Consider the following 17,073-nt stretch of genomic DNA (forward strand, 5'->3'; position numbering starts at 1 on the left):
ATTGACGAGGGAGTTGCGGAGGGAGCGGTCTTTGCGGAAGGCAGACATGGGGGGAGATGGGAAGATGTGGCGAGTGGTGAGGTCACGTTGGAGGTGGCGGAAATGGCGGAGGATTATGTGTTGTATTTGCCGGCTGGTGGGGTGAAAGGTGAGGACCAGAGGGACTCTGCCCTTGTTGCGAGTGCGGGGATGGGGAGAGAGAGCAGTGTTACGGGGTATGGATGAGACCCTGGTGTGAGCTTCATCTATGGTGGCGGAGGGGAATCCCCGTTCCCTGAAGAACGAGGACATTTCCGATGCCCTGGTATGGAATGTCTCATCCTGGGAACAGATGCGGCGTAGGCGGAGGAATTGGGAGTAGGGGATGGAGTCTTTACAGGGGGCAGGGTGGGAAGACGTGTTGTCCAGATAGCCATGTGAGTCAGTGGGTTTGTAATGTATGTCGGTCAGGAGTCTGTCCCCTGCGATGGAGATGGTGAGGTCAAGGAATGGTAGGGAAGTGTCGGAAATGGTCCAGGTGTATTGGAGTGCCGGATGGAAGTTGGTGGTGAAGTGGATGAAGTCAGTCAGTTGTGTGTAGGTGCAGGAGGTGGCCCCAAAGCAGTCGTCAATGTAACGGAGATAGAGGTCGGGGATGGGGCCCTGGTACGTATTGAACAAGGATTGTTCAACGTACCCGACAAAGAGGCAGGCGTAGCTGGGGCCCATGCGTGTGCCCATAGCTACGCCTTGTGTTTGGAGGAAATGGGAGGAGTCAAATGTAAAGTTGTTGAGGGTGAGGACCAACTCCGCTAAGCGGAGGAGAGTGTCAGTGGCTGGGTATAGGTTGCTCCTCTGGTCGAGGAAGAACCGGAGGGCTCCGAGGCCATCCTGGTGGGGGATGGAGGTGTAGAGTGACCGGACATCCATGGTGAAGATGAGGGGGTGAGGGCCCAGAGAGTGGAATGCGTGGAGGCGGCGGAGAGTGTCTGAGGTGTCTAGAACATAGGTGGGAAGGGATTTGACCAAGGAGGATAGGATGGAGTCAAGGTATGTGGAGATGAGTTCGCATGGGTTTCTTTTGCTTGCTTTGATTTCCCCCCACATCCCAAAAGTGTGCAGGTTAATAATTTAATTGACCACTGTAGTCGAATGATAGAAACTTGGGACAATTGATTGAATAAGCAGAAATTTTAAGACCAATTTATTTTGCCACCACATTGCAATAAATAGTACAAATTCATGTATTTAATCATCTTTAGGATAGCTACTAAACCTTTTTAGAATTTAACCAGATTAGATGATTTCCCTCCATAACCTCAGTCCTTTGGAAAGCAAAAAATACCACAAAATGTTTAGTGCGTCACATTTCCTTTCAACTTACATTACAATAATGATCTGGCCTAATTCACTAAATTGTATCCTGCTGACTGGAAAATAAGAATGTGTCAGTTTTCCCAATTGGGATCTGCCCATTATGATTTCATGCTAAAATTTGAATAAATTACCCGATTTAAAATTTTTTGTTTTGAAATGACAAACATTGATCACAAGCCACTGGATGGATTTAAGAAAGAGTTAGATAGAGCTCTCTGGGCTAGTGGAGTCAAGGGATATGGGGAGAAGGCAGGCACAGGTTATTGATAGGGGACGATCAGCCACAATGAATCGCGGTGCTGGCTCGAAGGACCTAATGGCCTCCTCCTGCACCTATTTTCTATGTTTCTAAGCCCATATTCTTGGTTTGAAGTATAAATATATCATCTTACAAGTTCAGCAACAAGTTCAGCAGAATATGTTGCTTATGGAGAAATAAGTGCAGCACTTTCTACATTAATACTGCAAATTGTAAACTGACTGATAGACTACCAATGTTTGTAGTTAGACAAAGAGAACGCTTATGTATGGTGCTTGTTGTGGCTGTTGAAGATTAATAACTCGATTCCCATGAGATCAATGCAGACTTTTGTCAGGACAGAGTCCCAGGCACATTGTCTGCAGCTACTCTTATCCATGACCTAACCCCCAACATAGTGTCAGGAATGGTAGGTTCACTGATGATCACAGAGTTCAATACTGTCCTTATCACCACAGACAAGAATCAATGTGTACAATATTCAGATAAGTACTCAGTACTCATTGGTAATATTCACAAAACACAAGTACAAAGCTATGACTACCTCCAAGAGAGAGTCCAATCGCCTATCTCAATGGCATTAGCAAGTCACCTTAGCCCAAAAACGCAACTGGAACGTCAGAGGTTGAGGGGAAACTTGATAGAAAAATATGAAATAGATACGGCAGACAGTCAGAACCTTTTCCCAGGGTGGAAATGTTCAACACTTGAGGGCATCGCTGTAAGGTGAGAGGGGGAAAGTTTAATGGAGATGTGCGGGGCAAGTTTTTGGGGCCTGGAACGCATTGCCTGGGGTGGTGGTGGAGGCAGATATGACAGTGGAGTTTAAGAGGCTTTTAGATAGGCACATGGAAGTGCAGGGAATAGAGGGATATGGATCAATGAGAATAGATTAACTAGGCATCATGTTCGGCATAAATATTGTGGGCCAAAAGGCCTGTTTCTGTGCTGTAGTTCCATGTTCCATGTTCCATGGACCAGTCACATAAAAACTGTGACCACAAGAGCAGCTCAGAAATTGTTTTTTTTGCAGCGTCACTCACCATCTGACACTTGCCGCAATTGCATAAATAAGTGCAGCTCTAGCAATACTCATGAAGCTTAATGTCACCAACATAAAGCAGGCTGTTAGATGGTCATCTACCCACTAAAATAAACATTCACAACCTCCCATGTGGGTGCAATGCAGTGCGTACCATCTACAAAACAATGTGTAGTTCTCGCCTACGCTAATGAAACAACTTTACCCAAACCTACAACTTTTATAAAGAAAAAGGACAAGGAAAGCAAGAAGTCCCCTAAGGTGCACTAATATATCTGATGGAATTGCCCATTTCCCATCTACAGATTCACCAAGAATGTATTCAGGCTTGTTCTGGGTGAATGGTTTGCAAAGGCATTTGAGTAGGATTGAAGGAGCTAAACAAGTTGACATAACCATGATTTATTTTCCTTAACAACGCTTTTGGAAATGTGCTTTTGAAAGACATGCCCAGCAACCATCTTCCCTGTTGTTATTACTCACCAATACAGAGATGGGTGGAAAGAGTGAATCAAATGTTCCCTTTAAGGTTGAAAGCACCAAAATGGAAAAATATATGGGGCCAGACATGTGTGCAATAAAAATGGATTCATATATAAACCAGATTAGTTGGAACCAATTCAACCTTGTCTACATGATGCAATACGGAATTAATGATCTTACCACAAGTAGACGCCCCTTTATTTAAAAAAAAACTGTATTTGGGGACATTATTTTAAAAACATCAAAACAAGGTAACATTAATGAACAGAAAACTTGCAGATTTACCAACATTGGTATTCTGTTCAGCACAACCTTGGCGAGCGTGGAAAATTATATAGCTCTTTGCCAGGTGAAAATTATTTTCACGAATAATAACAAAAATCAAAAATGAAAGTTACCAACTCAACAAATTATCTGATTGCTGAATGCATGCAGGCAGTTAGACAAATGCAGTCACTTTGCATGTACTTGGCCATTGACAACACATTAAATCACTGGTGCTCAATGTCAATGCCAGTGCAAATTATCTCCTTTAGAGCTGATTCAATCAGTCCTCTCAACCCTTTGCAATACATCCAGTGTCATTTAACTTTAACATTGTGATTTTACACTGTTTCAACAGATAATGGTTTATTCTAGGCAAATTAGCTCTCATATATTCTATTTCAGCGATCCATGAGTTCTTGGTTTCTTGGTCCTCCAAAATATTCCAAATGGAATTTAAACTGGAGGTGGTGAAGGGAGGGCTTAAGCCAGAAAGGGTTATTGGGAAGAAAGAGCAACTTTAAATTTAGTTGCATCTGGTTGGGTAACTATAGTTGGGTGGAGATTATTCCATGCTTTAATTGTGTGGGGGAAGAATGAATTGCTGTACACATCTGTCTTTGTAGCTGGGATCACAAATTGGATCGAATGCCCTCGTCTACTCCTAATTGGTTTGGGTTTGGTGTAGGTCTTGTAGTCTATGTCGAGCTGACCATTTAACATTTTGTAAAAACAGATCAAACGGTGAGCTTCACGTCTGTCTTGGAGAGGGTTCCACCCCAGAGAATTCAGAAGCTTGGTGACACTCGCTTCTCTCTCATAGGTGTTAGTAACAAATCGAGCTGCCTGTCTTTGGACACGTTCGATGGAAGAAGTGTTTTTATTTGTGTATGGGTCCCATGCTGCTACAATCTGTGTCCGTTATCTTAAGTCAATGATTGTAGAGAAGGTGAGTTAGACAGGAAACACTGAAAGTGTTCACCTATGGATTGTATAGATTGAGCTCATTCATCCCGCGTATCTAATACCTACCCATAATGATATATAGGACACAAAGTTCTGGAGTAACTCAGCGGCATCATCTCTGCAGGACATGGATACATGATGTTTCAGGTTGGCAACTTTTTCTCTTCAGTCTGAAAAAGGAATCCAACCCAAAACGTCACCTATCCATGTTCTCAAGAGATGCTGCCTGATCTGCTGAGTTACTTCAGCACTGTCCCCCCTTTTGTAAAGGGACACTTCAAATGAACAATTGATCAATATTTGGCATTGAATTCCAGTTAAGGAATAGAAACATAACTAATAGAAACATAGAAAATAGGTGCAGGAGTAGGCCATTCGGCCCTTCGAGCCTGCACCGCCATTCAATATGATCATGGCTAATCATCCAACTCAGTATCCCATACCTGCCTTCTCTCCACACCGCATGATCCCTTTAGCCACAAGGGCCACATCTAACTCCCTCTTAAATATAGTCAATGAACTCGCCTCAACTACCTTCTGTGGCAGAGAATTCCACAGATTCACCACTCTCTGTGTAAAAAATGATTTTCTCATCTCGATCCTAAAAGACTTCCCTCTTATCCTTAAACTGTGCCCCCTTGTTCTGGACTTCCCCAACATCGGGAATAATCTTCCTGCATCTAGCCTGCAGGAAGATTAATCTAAGCAAAAATTAATTCTATAATACTTACACCTTCAAACTAAATGCTAAATGAATCCAAAATTAATTAGGTGTCTCCCTGTTCATTTTGTCATCTTGTGAAGCCAAAGTTAAGGATGATAAGTCTATTTTCAATATGAAATTAATTACGTTGCCAATCAAGATATTTTTTCATATCCCGTCTACAGCCTATACCCAGCCCACAGGCACAACTGTTGCTTCACAGCAGTAATCCAAATAACCTTGGAGCATTTTTTAAAGAGCAGTAATGTTTCAAGAGCTGAACCGTGATGTTTAAATTATAATATTCAATTCCATGTCAATCAGGCAATAAAAAGATGGAAAGAATACATTATGAGAAAAAGATTCAGAAAGAAAATGAACCTAATTTAAAATATATCCAATAATAATTATAATCCAAAGGTATTAGCCTCCTTCCTTGTGAAATATCATGATGGTTGGGCAGTTGCTTGAGATCAATTAAAACTCTCCATGCTTTAGAAACAAGGAACTGCAGATGCTGGTTAATACTCAAAAGGACACAAAGTGCTGGAGTAATGCAGCCGGTTAGGTAGCATCTCTGACGAACATGGATACGTGACATTTTAAGTCGAGACCCTTTTTCAGAATCATCAGTCTGAAGGATGGTCTCGACCCAAAACATCACCTATCCATGTTCTCCAGAGATGCTGCCTGACCTGCTGAGTTACTCCAGCACTTTTTGTCTTCTACACATGAACAGATAAGCCCTAATTCTTCCTGCAAACGTTGAGCTGATATTGTACGTGCTGCAACTTAATATTTTTCAATGCACTTGAATAACACATCTCTCAAGAGACCACGACCATGCAGTTCATGAGGGCATAATGGTTCAAAGCACGAGTACATTCTGTTTCAACGCAAACATCTTGTACCAGATGTTTAACCATTATTTCCAACGTGCTGTCCTGGAATCAATTTATTAAAGTCTTCAGTTGAAATTTAGATGGCACGCATTCCTCTCAACATTAAAACTGAGACGATTTATAGTAAATTAGCCAATTTATCTGCTTTCTGAAAGGATACTGTGTAACATAACATTTGACACCACAAATTTGGATCCTATGCTACCAATTAATTTAGACAATTTGTTCCAATATTAGCTGACGTAATGAATAAAGAATGTGCCAAGCTGAAATGTTAAATCTTTGGATTAAAGAAAGAAGAGAAAGAAATAAAATCTGGGAAATCCACTGAAAACTTTTTTTATTTTTGACAAAAGCATTATTATTTCCAATTTATTTTTATTTGTTATACATTTAATCCTACAAAAGTGCTATTATAAAATAATTTGGAAATTATAGGGCGTATAAGAAAGCCGTACCTCATCACCATGGATGTTCCCGATATACTTCACTTCAGGGGTCCCCACAGTGTGCTCGTTTGGGTGTTTTCCAATTGCCAGAACCCAAAGATCAACACCTATATCAGAAATACATAAAAGCTCTTTACTGATGAGATAAAACATATAGCATAGGAACAGGCCCTTTGGCCCACATTTTTTTTGTGCCAAACATGATGCCAAGTTAAATACTCTCCTCTGCTAGTAAATGATCCACATTCCTCTATTCCCTGCACTTCCATGTATCTATCTAAAAGCCTCTCAAATGCCACTATTGTATCTGCCTCTTCCACCAAACCTGACAATGCCACAACTCTCTGTTTAAAAACCTTGCCCTGCACATCTCCATTCAACTTTCCTCCTCTCGCCTTATAGCTAGGCCCTCCAGTATTGGACATTTCCAACCTGCGAAAAAGGTTCTGACTGTCTACAGTATCTATGCCTCTCATAATTTTATACACTTCTATCAAATCTGCCCTCAACTCTGATGTTCCAGCGAAAACAATCTGTCTATCCAACCTCTCTCCCTGTAGCTGAAACCCTCCAATCGAGGCAGCATTCTGATAAACCTCCTCTGTACTCTCTCCAAAGCCTCCACGTCGTTCCTGTAATGGGGGCGACCAGAACTGTACCCAATACTCCAAATGCAACCTAATTAAAGTCCTATGAAGCAGCATCATAACTTCCTGACTCTTATATTCAATGCCCCTAACAATGAAGGTAAGTATGCCATACAGCATCTCCACCACCCTATCTACTTTACAATTTACAATTCTTTTTGGAACAAAGACAGACCCCATGCCCAATTAAAGCATTTCTCATTCCTTTAATCATAGACATTTATGGTGCAAAAAGTAGTAATTTGTCCCACCATGCCAGCTAAAAAAGAACTCTCTGTCTAATTTACTGTGGTAACGCATGATGTTTGACCTGTGAAATGTTTCCAGCATTTTCTATTTTTAATTTAGATTTCCGTTTTTTTTGCTTTTCATTGTCGTAACAACTTGTCTTGTGCTGATTTGCACCAAAAACAATCGCGACAATAGCAACGTTAACAAAAATTGGACAGAATGAACTAGGTTTCCATGTGTCCCATTTTGTGCTGTTTACAACCATGTTACCTACTTACATATAACTAAAGAGGCTCTTTGGCCCACCAAGCTGACTCTCAATTGTGCAATCCTATTAGTTCCATTTTGCTCTGCAGCTTATTCTCCTACATGCTCATCAACTCCCCTTTGATTCTTTTACCATTTACCTACACCAAGGTAATTTACAGTGACCAACTTACCAGCGCTACCTTGGAAAGTGTGAATAAAAACACTTTCTGCAGCAATCCAACTAGTCACATCCTCTCCTCATAGACATGCACTAATTTTCCTTTCATGCATCTATCCATTTGCTTTGAAGACTGCAGTTAAATCTGTCTCTGCCATCCTAGCCTCTCGCACCAAAAATACAGTTTATTCTTGTGGCTTTTGGTTCTTTTGCCAATTGTGATCTTGACCTCACAGTTTATCTCTAAAATAGTATAAACCTTTCATGATTTTGAATATAATGATTTGAACTATTCTCAACATTTTCTTTTTCAAGAAGAACAAAGCAAAGTTCTCAAATCTATCCACACAACTAAAGTTCCTTTCATCTGCAACCATCCTGGTAAAGGGCCTGTCCCACTTTCACGACCTAATTCACGACCTCTGCCGAGTTTGCCCTTGACTCATACTCGCAGCATGGACATCACGAGGTCGTAGGTAGGTCGTAGGTAGGTCGTGATGCTAGTCGTAGGTACACGTGGCATCAAATACGTCGGGGCGTTTTTCTAGCATGATGAAAACTGTCCACGAGTGAAAAAGGTCGTGAATCAGGTCGTGAAAGTGGGACAGGCCCTTAAATCTTTTCTGAACCCTCTTTCAGCTTCATACCTTACCAAACTGCGGTGACCAGAACTGAACAAAACAGTTGACCTGCATTATAAGAAGACTCCTCAAGGACATTGTACTAGTACATTACACCTCAGGACCCGGCTTAGGTTTTTGAACCACTTTCCCAACCACCCCTGCCACTCTCAATGATTTATACAGCTACAGACCCAGATCTTTTGATCCCAGTTCTTTTATTATTTAGTTTATACGACTGCTCCTCAAGCAGCTCCTCCTGCTGAAACTCATTGCCTCTCATATTGCTGACTCATAATATATGGAGCTAATTAGAACATGTAATCACAAAATTCCAGCAGTTTAGTGCACTACGTAATAAGGAAATAAACAGAGAAGAAGAGACGGGGGGTTTCTTAAATGTGCATATTTTAATGCTAGGAGCATTGTAAGAAAGGTGGATGAGCTTAGAGTCTGGATAGACACCTGGAAGTATGATGTTGTGGCGATCAGTGAAACATGGTTGCAGGAGGGCTGTGATTGGAAACTAAATATTCCAGGATTTCGTTGCTTCAGGTGTGATAGAATTGGAGGGGCAAGAGGTGGAGGTGTTGCATTGCTAGTCAGGGAAGATATTACAGCAGTGCTTTGGCAGGATAGATTGGAGGGCTCATCTAGGGAGGCTATTTGGGTGGAACTGAGAAGTGGGAAAGGTGTAGCAACACTTATAGGGGTGTATTATAGACCGCCAAATGGGGAACGAGAATTGGAAGAGCAAATATGTAAGGAGATAGCAGATATTAGTAGTAAGCACAAGGTAGTGATTGTGGGAGATTTCAACTTTCCACACAATAGACTGGGAAACACATTCTGTAAATGGGCTGGATGGTTTTGAGTTTGTAAAATGTGTGCAGGATAGTTTTTTGCAGCAATACATAGAGGTACCTACTAGAGGAGGGGCAGTGCTGGACCTCCTGTTAGGAAATGAGACGGGACAGGTGGCGGAGGTATGCATTGGGGAGCACTTCGGGTCCAGTGATCACAATACCATTAGTTTCAATATAATTATGGAGAAGGTCAGAACTGGACCTAGGGTTGAGATTTTTGATTGGAGAAAGGCTAACTTTGATGAGATGCGAGATGATTTAAAAGGAGTGGACTGGGACATTTTGTTTTATGGGAAAGATGTAGAAGAGAAATGGTGGACATTTAAAGGGGAAATTTTAAGAGTACAGAATCTTTATGTTCCTGTTCGGTTGAAAGGAAACAGTAAAAATTGGAAAGAGCCCTGATTTTCAAGGGAAATTGGACATCTTGTTCGGAAAAAGAGGGAGATCTACAATAATTATAGGCAGCATTAAGTAAATGAGGTGCTTGTGGAGTATAAGGAATGTAAAAAGAATCTTAAGAAATAAATTAGAAAAGCTAAAAGAAGATATGAGGTTGCTTTGGCAAGTAAGGTGAAAGTAAATCCAAAGGGTTTCTACAGCTATATTAATAGCAAAAGGATAACGAGGGATAAAATTGGTCCATTGGAGAAACAGAGTGGGCAGCTATCTGCAGAGCCAAAAGAGATGGGGGAGATATTGAACAATTTCTTTTCTTCGGTATTCACCAAGGAGAAGGATATTGAATTATGTGAGGTAAGGGAAACGAGTAGAGTAGTTATGGATACTATGAGTTTCAAAGTAAAAGAAGTACTGACACTTTTGAAAAATATAAAAGTGGATAAGTCTCCGGGTCCTGACAGGATATTCCCTAGGACATTGAGGGAAGTTAGTGTAGAAATAGCCGGGGCTATGACAGAAATATTTCAAATGTCATTAGAAACGGGAATAGTCCCCGAGGATTGGCGTACTGCGCATGTTGTTCCATTGTTTAAAAAGGGTTCTAAGAGTAAACCTAGCAATTATAGACCTGTTAGTTTGACTTCAGTGGTGGGCAAATTAATGGAAAAGATACTTAGAGATAATATATATAAGCATCTGGATAAACAGGGTCTGATTAGGAACAGTCAACATGGATTTGTGCCTGGAAGGTCATGTTTGACTAATCTTCTCGAATTATTTGAAGAGGTTACTAGGGAAATTGACGAGGGTAAAGCAGTGGATGTTGTCTATATGGACTTTAGTAAGGCCTTTGACAAGGTTCCTCATGGAAGGTTGGTTAAGAAGGTTCAACTGTTGGGTATAAATGCAGGAATAGCAAGATGGATTCAGCAGTGGCTGAATGGGAGAAGCCAGAGGGTAATGGTGGATGGTTGTTTGTCGGGTTGGAGGCAGGTGACTAGTGGGGTGCCTCAGGGATCTGTGTTGGGTCCTTTGTTGTTTGTCATGTACATCAATGATCTGGATGAAGGGGTGGTAAATTGGATTAGTAAGTATGCAGATGATACCAAGATAGGGGGTGTTGTGGATAATGAAGAGGATTTCCAAAGTCTACAGAGTGATTTAGGCCATTTGGACAATGGGCTGAAAGATGGCAGATGGAGTTTAATGCTGATAAATGTGAGGTGTTACACCTTGGCAGGACAAATCAAAATAGGACGTACATGATAAATGGTAGGGAATTGAAGAATACAGTTGAACAGAGGGATCTGGGAATAACCGTGCATAGTTCCTTGAAGGTGGAATCTCATATAGATAGGGTGGTAAAGAAAGCTTTTGGTATGCTAGCCTTTATAAATCAGAGCATTGAGTATAGAAGCTGGGATGTAATGTTAAAATTGTACAAGGCATTGGTGAGACCAAATCTGGAGTATGGTGTACAATTTTGGTCGCCCAATTATAGGAAGGATGTCAACAAAATAGAGAGAGTACAGAGGAGATTTACTAGAATGTTGCCTGGGTTTCAACAACTAAGTTACAGAGATAGGTTGAATAAGTTAGGTCTTTATTCTCTGGAGCGCAGAAGGTTAAGGGGGGACTTGATAGAGGTCTTTAAAATGATGAGAGGGATAGACAGAGTTGATGTGATCAAGCTTTTCCCTTTGAGAATAGGGAACATTCAAACAAGAGGACATGACTTCAGAATTAAGGGACAGAAGTTTAGGGGTAACATGAGGGGGAACTTCTTTACTCAGAGAGTGGTAGCGGTGTGGAATGAGCTTCCAGTGGAAGTGGTGGCGGCAGGTTCGTTGGTATCATTTAAAAATAAATTGGATAGGCATATGGATGAGAAGGGAATGGAGGGTTATGGTATGAGTGCAGGCAGGTGGGACTAAGGGAAAAAAGTTGTTCGGCACGGACTTGTAGGGCCGAGATGGCCTGTTTCCGTGCTGTAATTGTTACATGGTTATATGGTTATACGTTCATTGGGGCACCCTGGACAATGCACCAACCCTCCTCCACCCCATCCTACACTTGGCTAACTTTGTACACTCTGTCATTGACCATCTTTAATGTCAGACTCCCCTGCCTCTTCTTGGGCCTGGTTCTTTTACTCTTTCCCTGCTCAGCGCCACATTTCGCCATTAAAATGCAACCCACTTGTGAAGTGTCCAAATTACTGCCACCTCTTTTGACGCACAAAAACTGTACCACTAATTCATAAGATCCATTCCTTAAATGATTGATATTCGATATGCTGATTTATCAAGTACAAGATATGCACCATCCTCCCAAAGCAGTGCAAAGTAACTCAGCTAACCTCTGCAAAACTGGATGTGTTAAACATCTCCAATGGGCTTGGTCGAATGACATTGGTCGAGTCCTTTAACATTAAATACTGTTGTTAGTGACATTTTATTTAGTGATTTAGAGTAGATTCATCGCTGAAATAATGCACGAGGTCCAAATCTGATGTCAATATTTTTACAAAGGAAATTGCATGGCCCTAATAAAGACAGATTGACATGCCATGTGTATATTCTTAGATTATCAGAAAGTGAATACCTAAAGAAGAACACACAGGATGATTTTATAAAATTGCTTACACTCAGTGGGCAATCGGCAAAGCTAATTGATGAATTAAGTATAATTTATTTAGATTTGTTTCTTCTTGGAAAAGCTAAGATTCATACAATAAACATCATTCTGGTTAGTTGAAGGTAGATTAAAATGCTGGAGAAACTCAGCGGGTGAGGCAGCATCTATGGAGCAAAGGAATAGGTGACTTTTCGGGTCTAGAGGAAGGGTCTCGAAACATCACCTATTCCTTCGCTCCATAGATACTGCCTCACCCGCTGAGTTTCTCCAGTAGTTTTATCTACCTTCGATTTTTCCAGCATCATTCTTAAACATTCTGGTTGGTTGGGTTGTCAGACCAAAATATTCCAGGAATGGACATGAAAAGAAAAACAGCAATGCCAGAAAGCGTCATTGATAATTATATCAATAGTCAGCTGTTCATCAGATCAAAATTAAATTAGAAAAATAAGTTATTGGAATCACTTATAGCACAAAGCTACATGGTAACATAACAACATTTTAGTTTTAATTTAGAGTTACAGCAAGGGAACAGGCCCACCAAGTCCACATCGACCACTAATCACCTGTTCACACCAGTTCTATGTTATTCCACTTTCTCATCCACTTCCTACAACTAGGGGCAATTAACAAAGGCCAATTAACCTACAAACCCGCACATCTTTGGGATGTTGGAGGAAACAGGAGCAACCTGTGGAAATGGTCACAGGGAGAACATGCAAATTGTGCAAAGACAGCACCCAAAAACAGGATCAAATCCAGGTCTCTGGTGCCACGTTGTCGCCTTGGCAGATATATGTCCCATTCCTTTACATGTTCCGTCCCATAAATGGAGGGGATATTTTTTTGAGTCATTCAAGGGATGTGGGCTTCACAGACTGAGCCAGCATTTAATTGCCCATCCCTAAATGTTCTTGAGAATGTTTTGGTGAGCTGCCTCCTTAGACCACTACTACAGTCCATGGTATGAAAATAGATCAAAAGGAAATGCTAAATAAAAACTGAACTGAGAAAGGGAGAGTGATGCTGAGCTTCTGGATGCCTGCCATTTTAATTCACCATCCCACATCCACCCTGATCTTTCTGTCTGTGGACTACTCCGCTGTTACAATGAGCACCAATGTAAGCTCGAGGAACAACACTTCATTTCTTCCTGGACTCAAAATTAAATACTCCAACTTTAGAAAAGGTAGAGAAAAATGCTGGAGAAACTCAGCGGGTGAGGCAGCATCTATGGAGCGAAGGAATAGGCGACGTTTCGAGTTGAGACCCTTCTTCAGACTGATGTAGGGATGGGGGGGGGGGGGGGGGGAAGAAGAAAGGAAGAGGCGGAGACAGTGGGCTGAGGGAGAGCTGGGAAAGGGAGGGGAAAGGGGTAGAAAGCAAGCACTACCTGAAATTGAAGAAGTCAATGTTCATACTGCTGGGGTGTAAACTATCCAAGCAAAATATGCTACTCCAATTTGCGGTGGGACTCACTTTGGCCATGGAGGAGGCCCAGTACAGAAAGATTGGATTTGGAATGGGAAGGGGAATTTAGAAAACCTATGTTTTCTTTCTATTTATTTCAGTACTGGATATTTTCACCTCTTCCTCTCTCAGTATCTCACCCCCACCTCCCTTTTCCATTTCTCTTTTGTACAATCTGGCAAGATCTTTCAGGAACTTGTGTTTCAAATAATGCACTCTTCACGATTCTAAACTCAAGGGGATACTGGTTTCCCAATCCAGCCTTTAATCGTAGGAGCACCTACACATCCCAAATATTATTCAGTCTGAAGAAGGGTCTCGACCCGAAACATCGCCTATTCCTTCTCTCCATAGATGCTGCCTCACCGCTGAGTTTCTCCAACATTTTTGTCTAACTTCGATTTTTCCAGCATCTGCAGTTCTTTCTTAACCAAATATCATTCTAGTGGATCTGCTCTGAAATAATACCAACACATTGACATCCGTCCTTAAATGGGGACAATATTATATACAGTGCTCCAAATGAGAATGACAAGCAATGTAGGGAAAGTAACTGTACATGGTCCAGAAATTCTCAATGAATTTAATATGCACAAATGACTTTTACATTTTGTCCAACACAGTGCACTTCAGTAGACATGGATCATCTCCTCGCTCCAGATGCATGTCATATGCATGGAAGTCACCCTGTTGATATCAAACACCATACAAATGTTTTGATGCTACTTATGCAGATATTCTTCTGTACCTATAAGTCCTCCATATTGAAGCAGTCTGAACTCTGATTCAGATCCGCTCAATTCATTGAAGTCAACCTTAACCGATCCATTGTGGATAGTCCAGGACTTCCTCCTTCTTAGACATAGGTCCTGCTTTATGCGTGTTTCTCAGAGTTCATTTCTCCCAACCTTTATTATTTTCCCTGTGAAATTCAGCCTGTCTGGCCTAACCCTCCCAACTAAGGGATTAGAGGGCACAGATACATGCAAATATAATTAAAACTTCTCCCGACTCTTACAGAAGGACATCTGCAATTATTTCATTTGGGTTCATGGAACACAAATAAAGTTCAATGCTGAAAAGATTGAGAATGATAGATTGTAGTAGAGTTATTTGATGTCAGCAGCAGAAAGGAAGTTTTGAATGCAACTTACCGGCCAAACTGTTAGTGTTGGCACAAAGTATGGAAGTGCAATGTCAATACTTATCCAAGCCTCTTAGCATGAATCAGTTAACGAGCCCCACGTGCTGCCTATGTTCAGGCACTGGCCATGCAGCTAGAAACTTATGTGCAGTAGATTAACAGGAATCAATAGCTTCCCTCTTATTCTGCAGCTGAACTGCAAAAGGAATCGCTGCAAAACCAAGTACGATTGTTTCAGCAAAGAGCAGACCCAGAAATCGCACTATAATATAATAATAGGAGCAATATGGTGGCGCAGCAGTAAAGTTGCTGCCTTACAGCACCAGCGGCCCAGGTTCAAGCCTGGGTGCTGTCTATATGGAGTTTGTACGTTCTCCGTGACCGCATGGGTTTCCTCCCACAATGATCTGCAGGTTTGTATTTCGGTAAATTGTCCCTAGTGTGTAGGATAGAACTAGAGTGCGGTGATTGATGGTCAGCATGGACATGGTGGGTCAGTTTCCGCACTGTATCTCGAAAACTAAAAACTAAAACTAATAAACACATAGTGGTGAAGAGCTTGTTTGCTCTAGCAATAGCATTTATTAAGAATCTCAAGTATTCCATCTGTACATTAAATCAGTCTCTCGGTGAAGATTCTGAGCAGCCTGACCTCGAATGTTGTCTGTGTGGAGTGTGTAGGGCAGTACAGAGTCAAAGCAGTTCGTGCTGCTGCCTTACAGCTCTAAGGGTCTGAAGAAGGGTCTCTACCCGAAACATCGCCCATTCCTTTTCTCCAGATATGCTGCCTGTCCCGCTGAGTTACTCTAGCTTTTTGTGTTTATCTTCACAACTTTAAGGACCTGGGTTGAGCTGAGCTGATAGAAATAGGATTGGATAGCAATGAGAAGAGATAGAAAATTGCATTTGCACCAGAATTATCAAATACCCCATCACTATAATGTTTTCACTGTTTATGATTAATATGCTCAGTCTGTCAAGGAGCTGGCTTACATCCCAACACTTAAAATCATACACAACATGCTCCTTCTGACCCTGTTGCTATCCCAGTTATCAAAGAGAGCAGTTACTCCACATTGAGTAAAATACAATTAAGTTCCCAGCACATTAGCAACTGCCAATTTTAAATTACACACAGATTTTCATTTGCTTTCATACACTACAAGGATGACCATGACTTGAGTCCACACGGTAGTGTATCCACGGGTCATTCAATTCATACACTCTCATAAACTAAGATTGCTGCGACCCTCACTTTTTTAAAATCTGCACAATCTCTGCAGCTTTTAGTTTAGTTTAGAGATACAGCGTGGAAACAGGCCTTTCAGCCCACCAAGTCCGTGCTGACAAGCGATCCCCGTACACTAGCACTATCCTACACACTGGAGACAATTTACAATTTTTACCCAAGCCAATTCACCTACAAACCTGTACGTCTTTGGAATGAGCGGGGAAACCGGAGCTCCCAGAAAAAGCACATGTGGTCACAGGGAGAACGTACAAACTCCATGCAGTCAGCACCCGTAGTCAGAATCAAACCTGGGTCGCTGTGCTTTACCACTGTACCATCATGCCGCCCTGCGCCACACACTAAATTCTGCACATCGTTTCCATTCTCTTTTGAACTACCTGGTGTACTCATGTATGGTTTAATTGTAATCATGCATGGATTATTGTTCTGGATAGTGCGCAAAACACAGATTTTCACTGTATCTCGGTTCACATGACAATAATAATAATAACCCAATATACCATCATTCTGTTAACCTCAGTTATGAGTCAATATGACTCGCTATGTGTTTCTACATAGCTATACTGGAAATAATTATCCCAAGCTAAGTGTCATATGTGTTACTGCTACTAAAAAATACATTGAAGATAAAACCAAGGGAGGAGTAATTATAATAGGATTTAGCAATCATCCGTCAATGATACAAAGGCATTTTGTAAGTCATGTAAAACAAAATTCATCTTCATTGCAGCGAGATGACAAAGTATTTTGTAAGCAAGAAACCACATGATAAATGGCCAAATTAAAAACAACGTTGTCTCAAAGCTCTTCAGCAAACCCAGTGAAATGCTGATCGCAGACGTTGTTGTTGCAGAGGTTACTCAAGTGTGCAACAACACAGTACATGAACAGTCATATCAGACTGGAAACGTGAACTGATGTTTGCCCTCACATTGTATTCAGACACAACAACT

At 41.4% G+C, this 17,073-nt stretch overlaps 1 protein-coding gene across 1 annotated transcript in view; it reads right to left on the minus strand.

Annotated features, from left to right (window-relative positions):
• Positions 1 to 17,073, minus strand: part of cpm (carboxypeptidase M) — a 49,359-nt gene that overhangs the window by 22,345 nt on the left and 9,941 nt on the right. Inside the window, exon 3 of the mRNA XM_033038146.1 lies at positions 6,434 to 6,531. Coding sequence (XP_032894037.1) covers positions 6,434 to 6,531 — 98 coding nt within the window. The remainder of the gene's footprint in view (positions 1 to 6,433; positions 6,532 to 17,073) is intronic.

Source organism: Amblyraja radiata, chromosome 19 (assembly GCF_010909765.2).
Source record: "Amblyraja radiata isolate CabotCenter1 chromosome 19, sAmbRad1.1.pri, whole genome shotgun sequence".
Classification (NCBI taxonomy): domain Eukaryota; kingdom Metazoa; phylum Chordata; class Chondrichthyes; order Rajiformes; family Rajidae; genus Amblyraja; species Amblyraja radiata.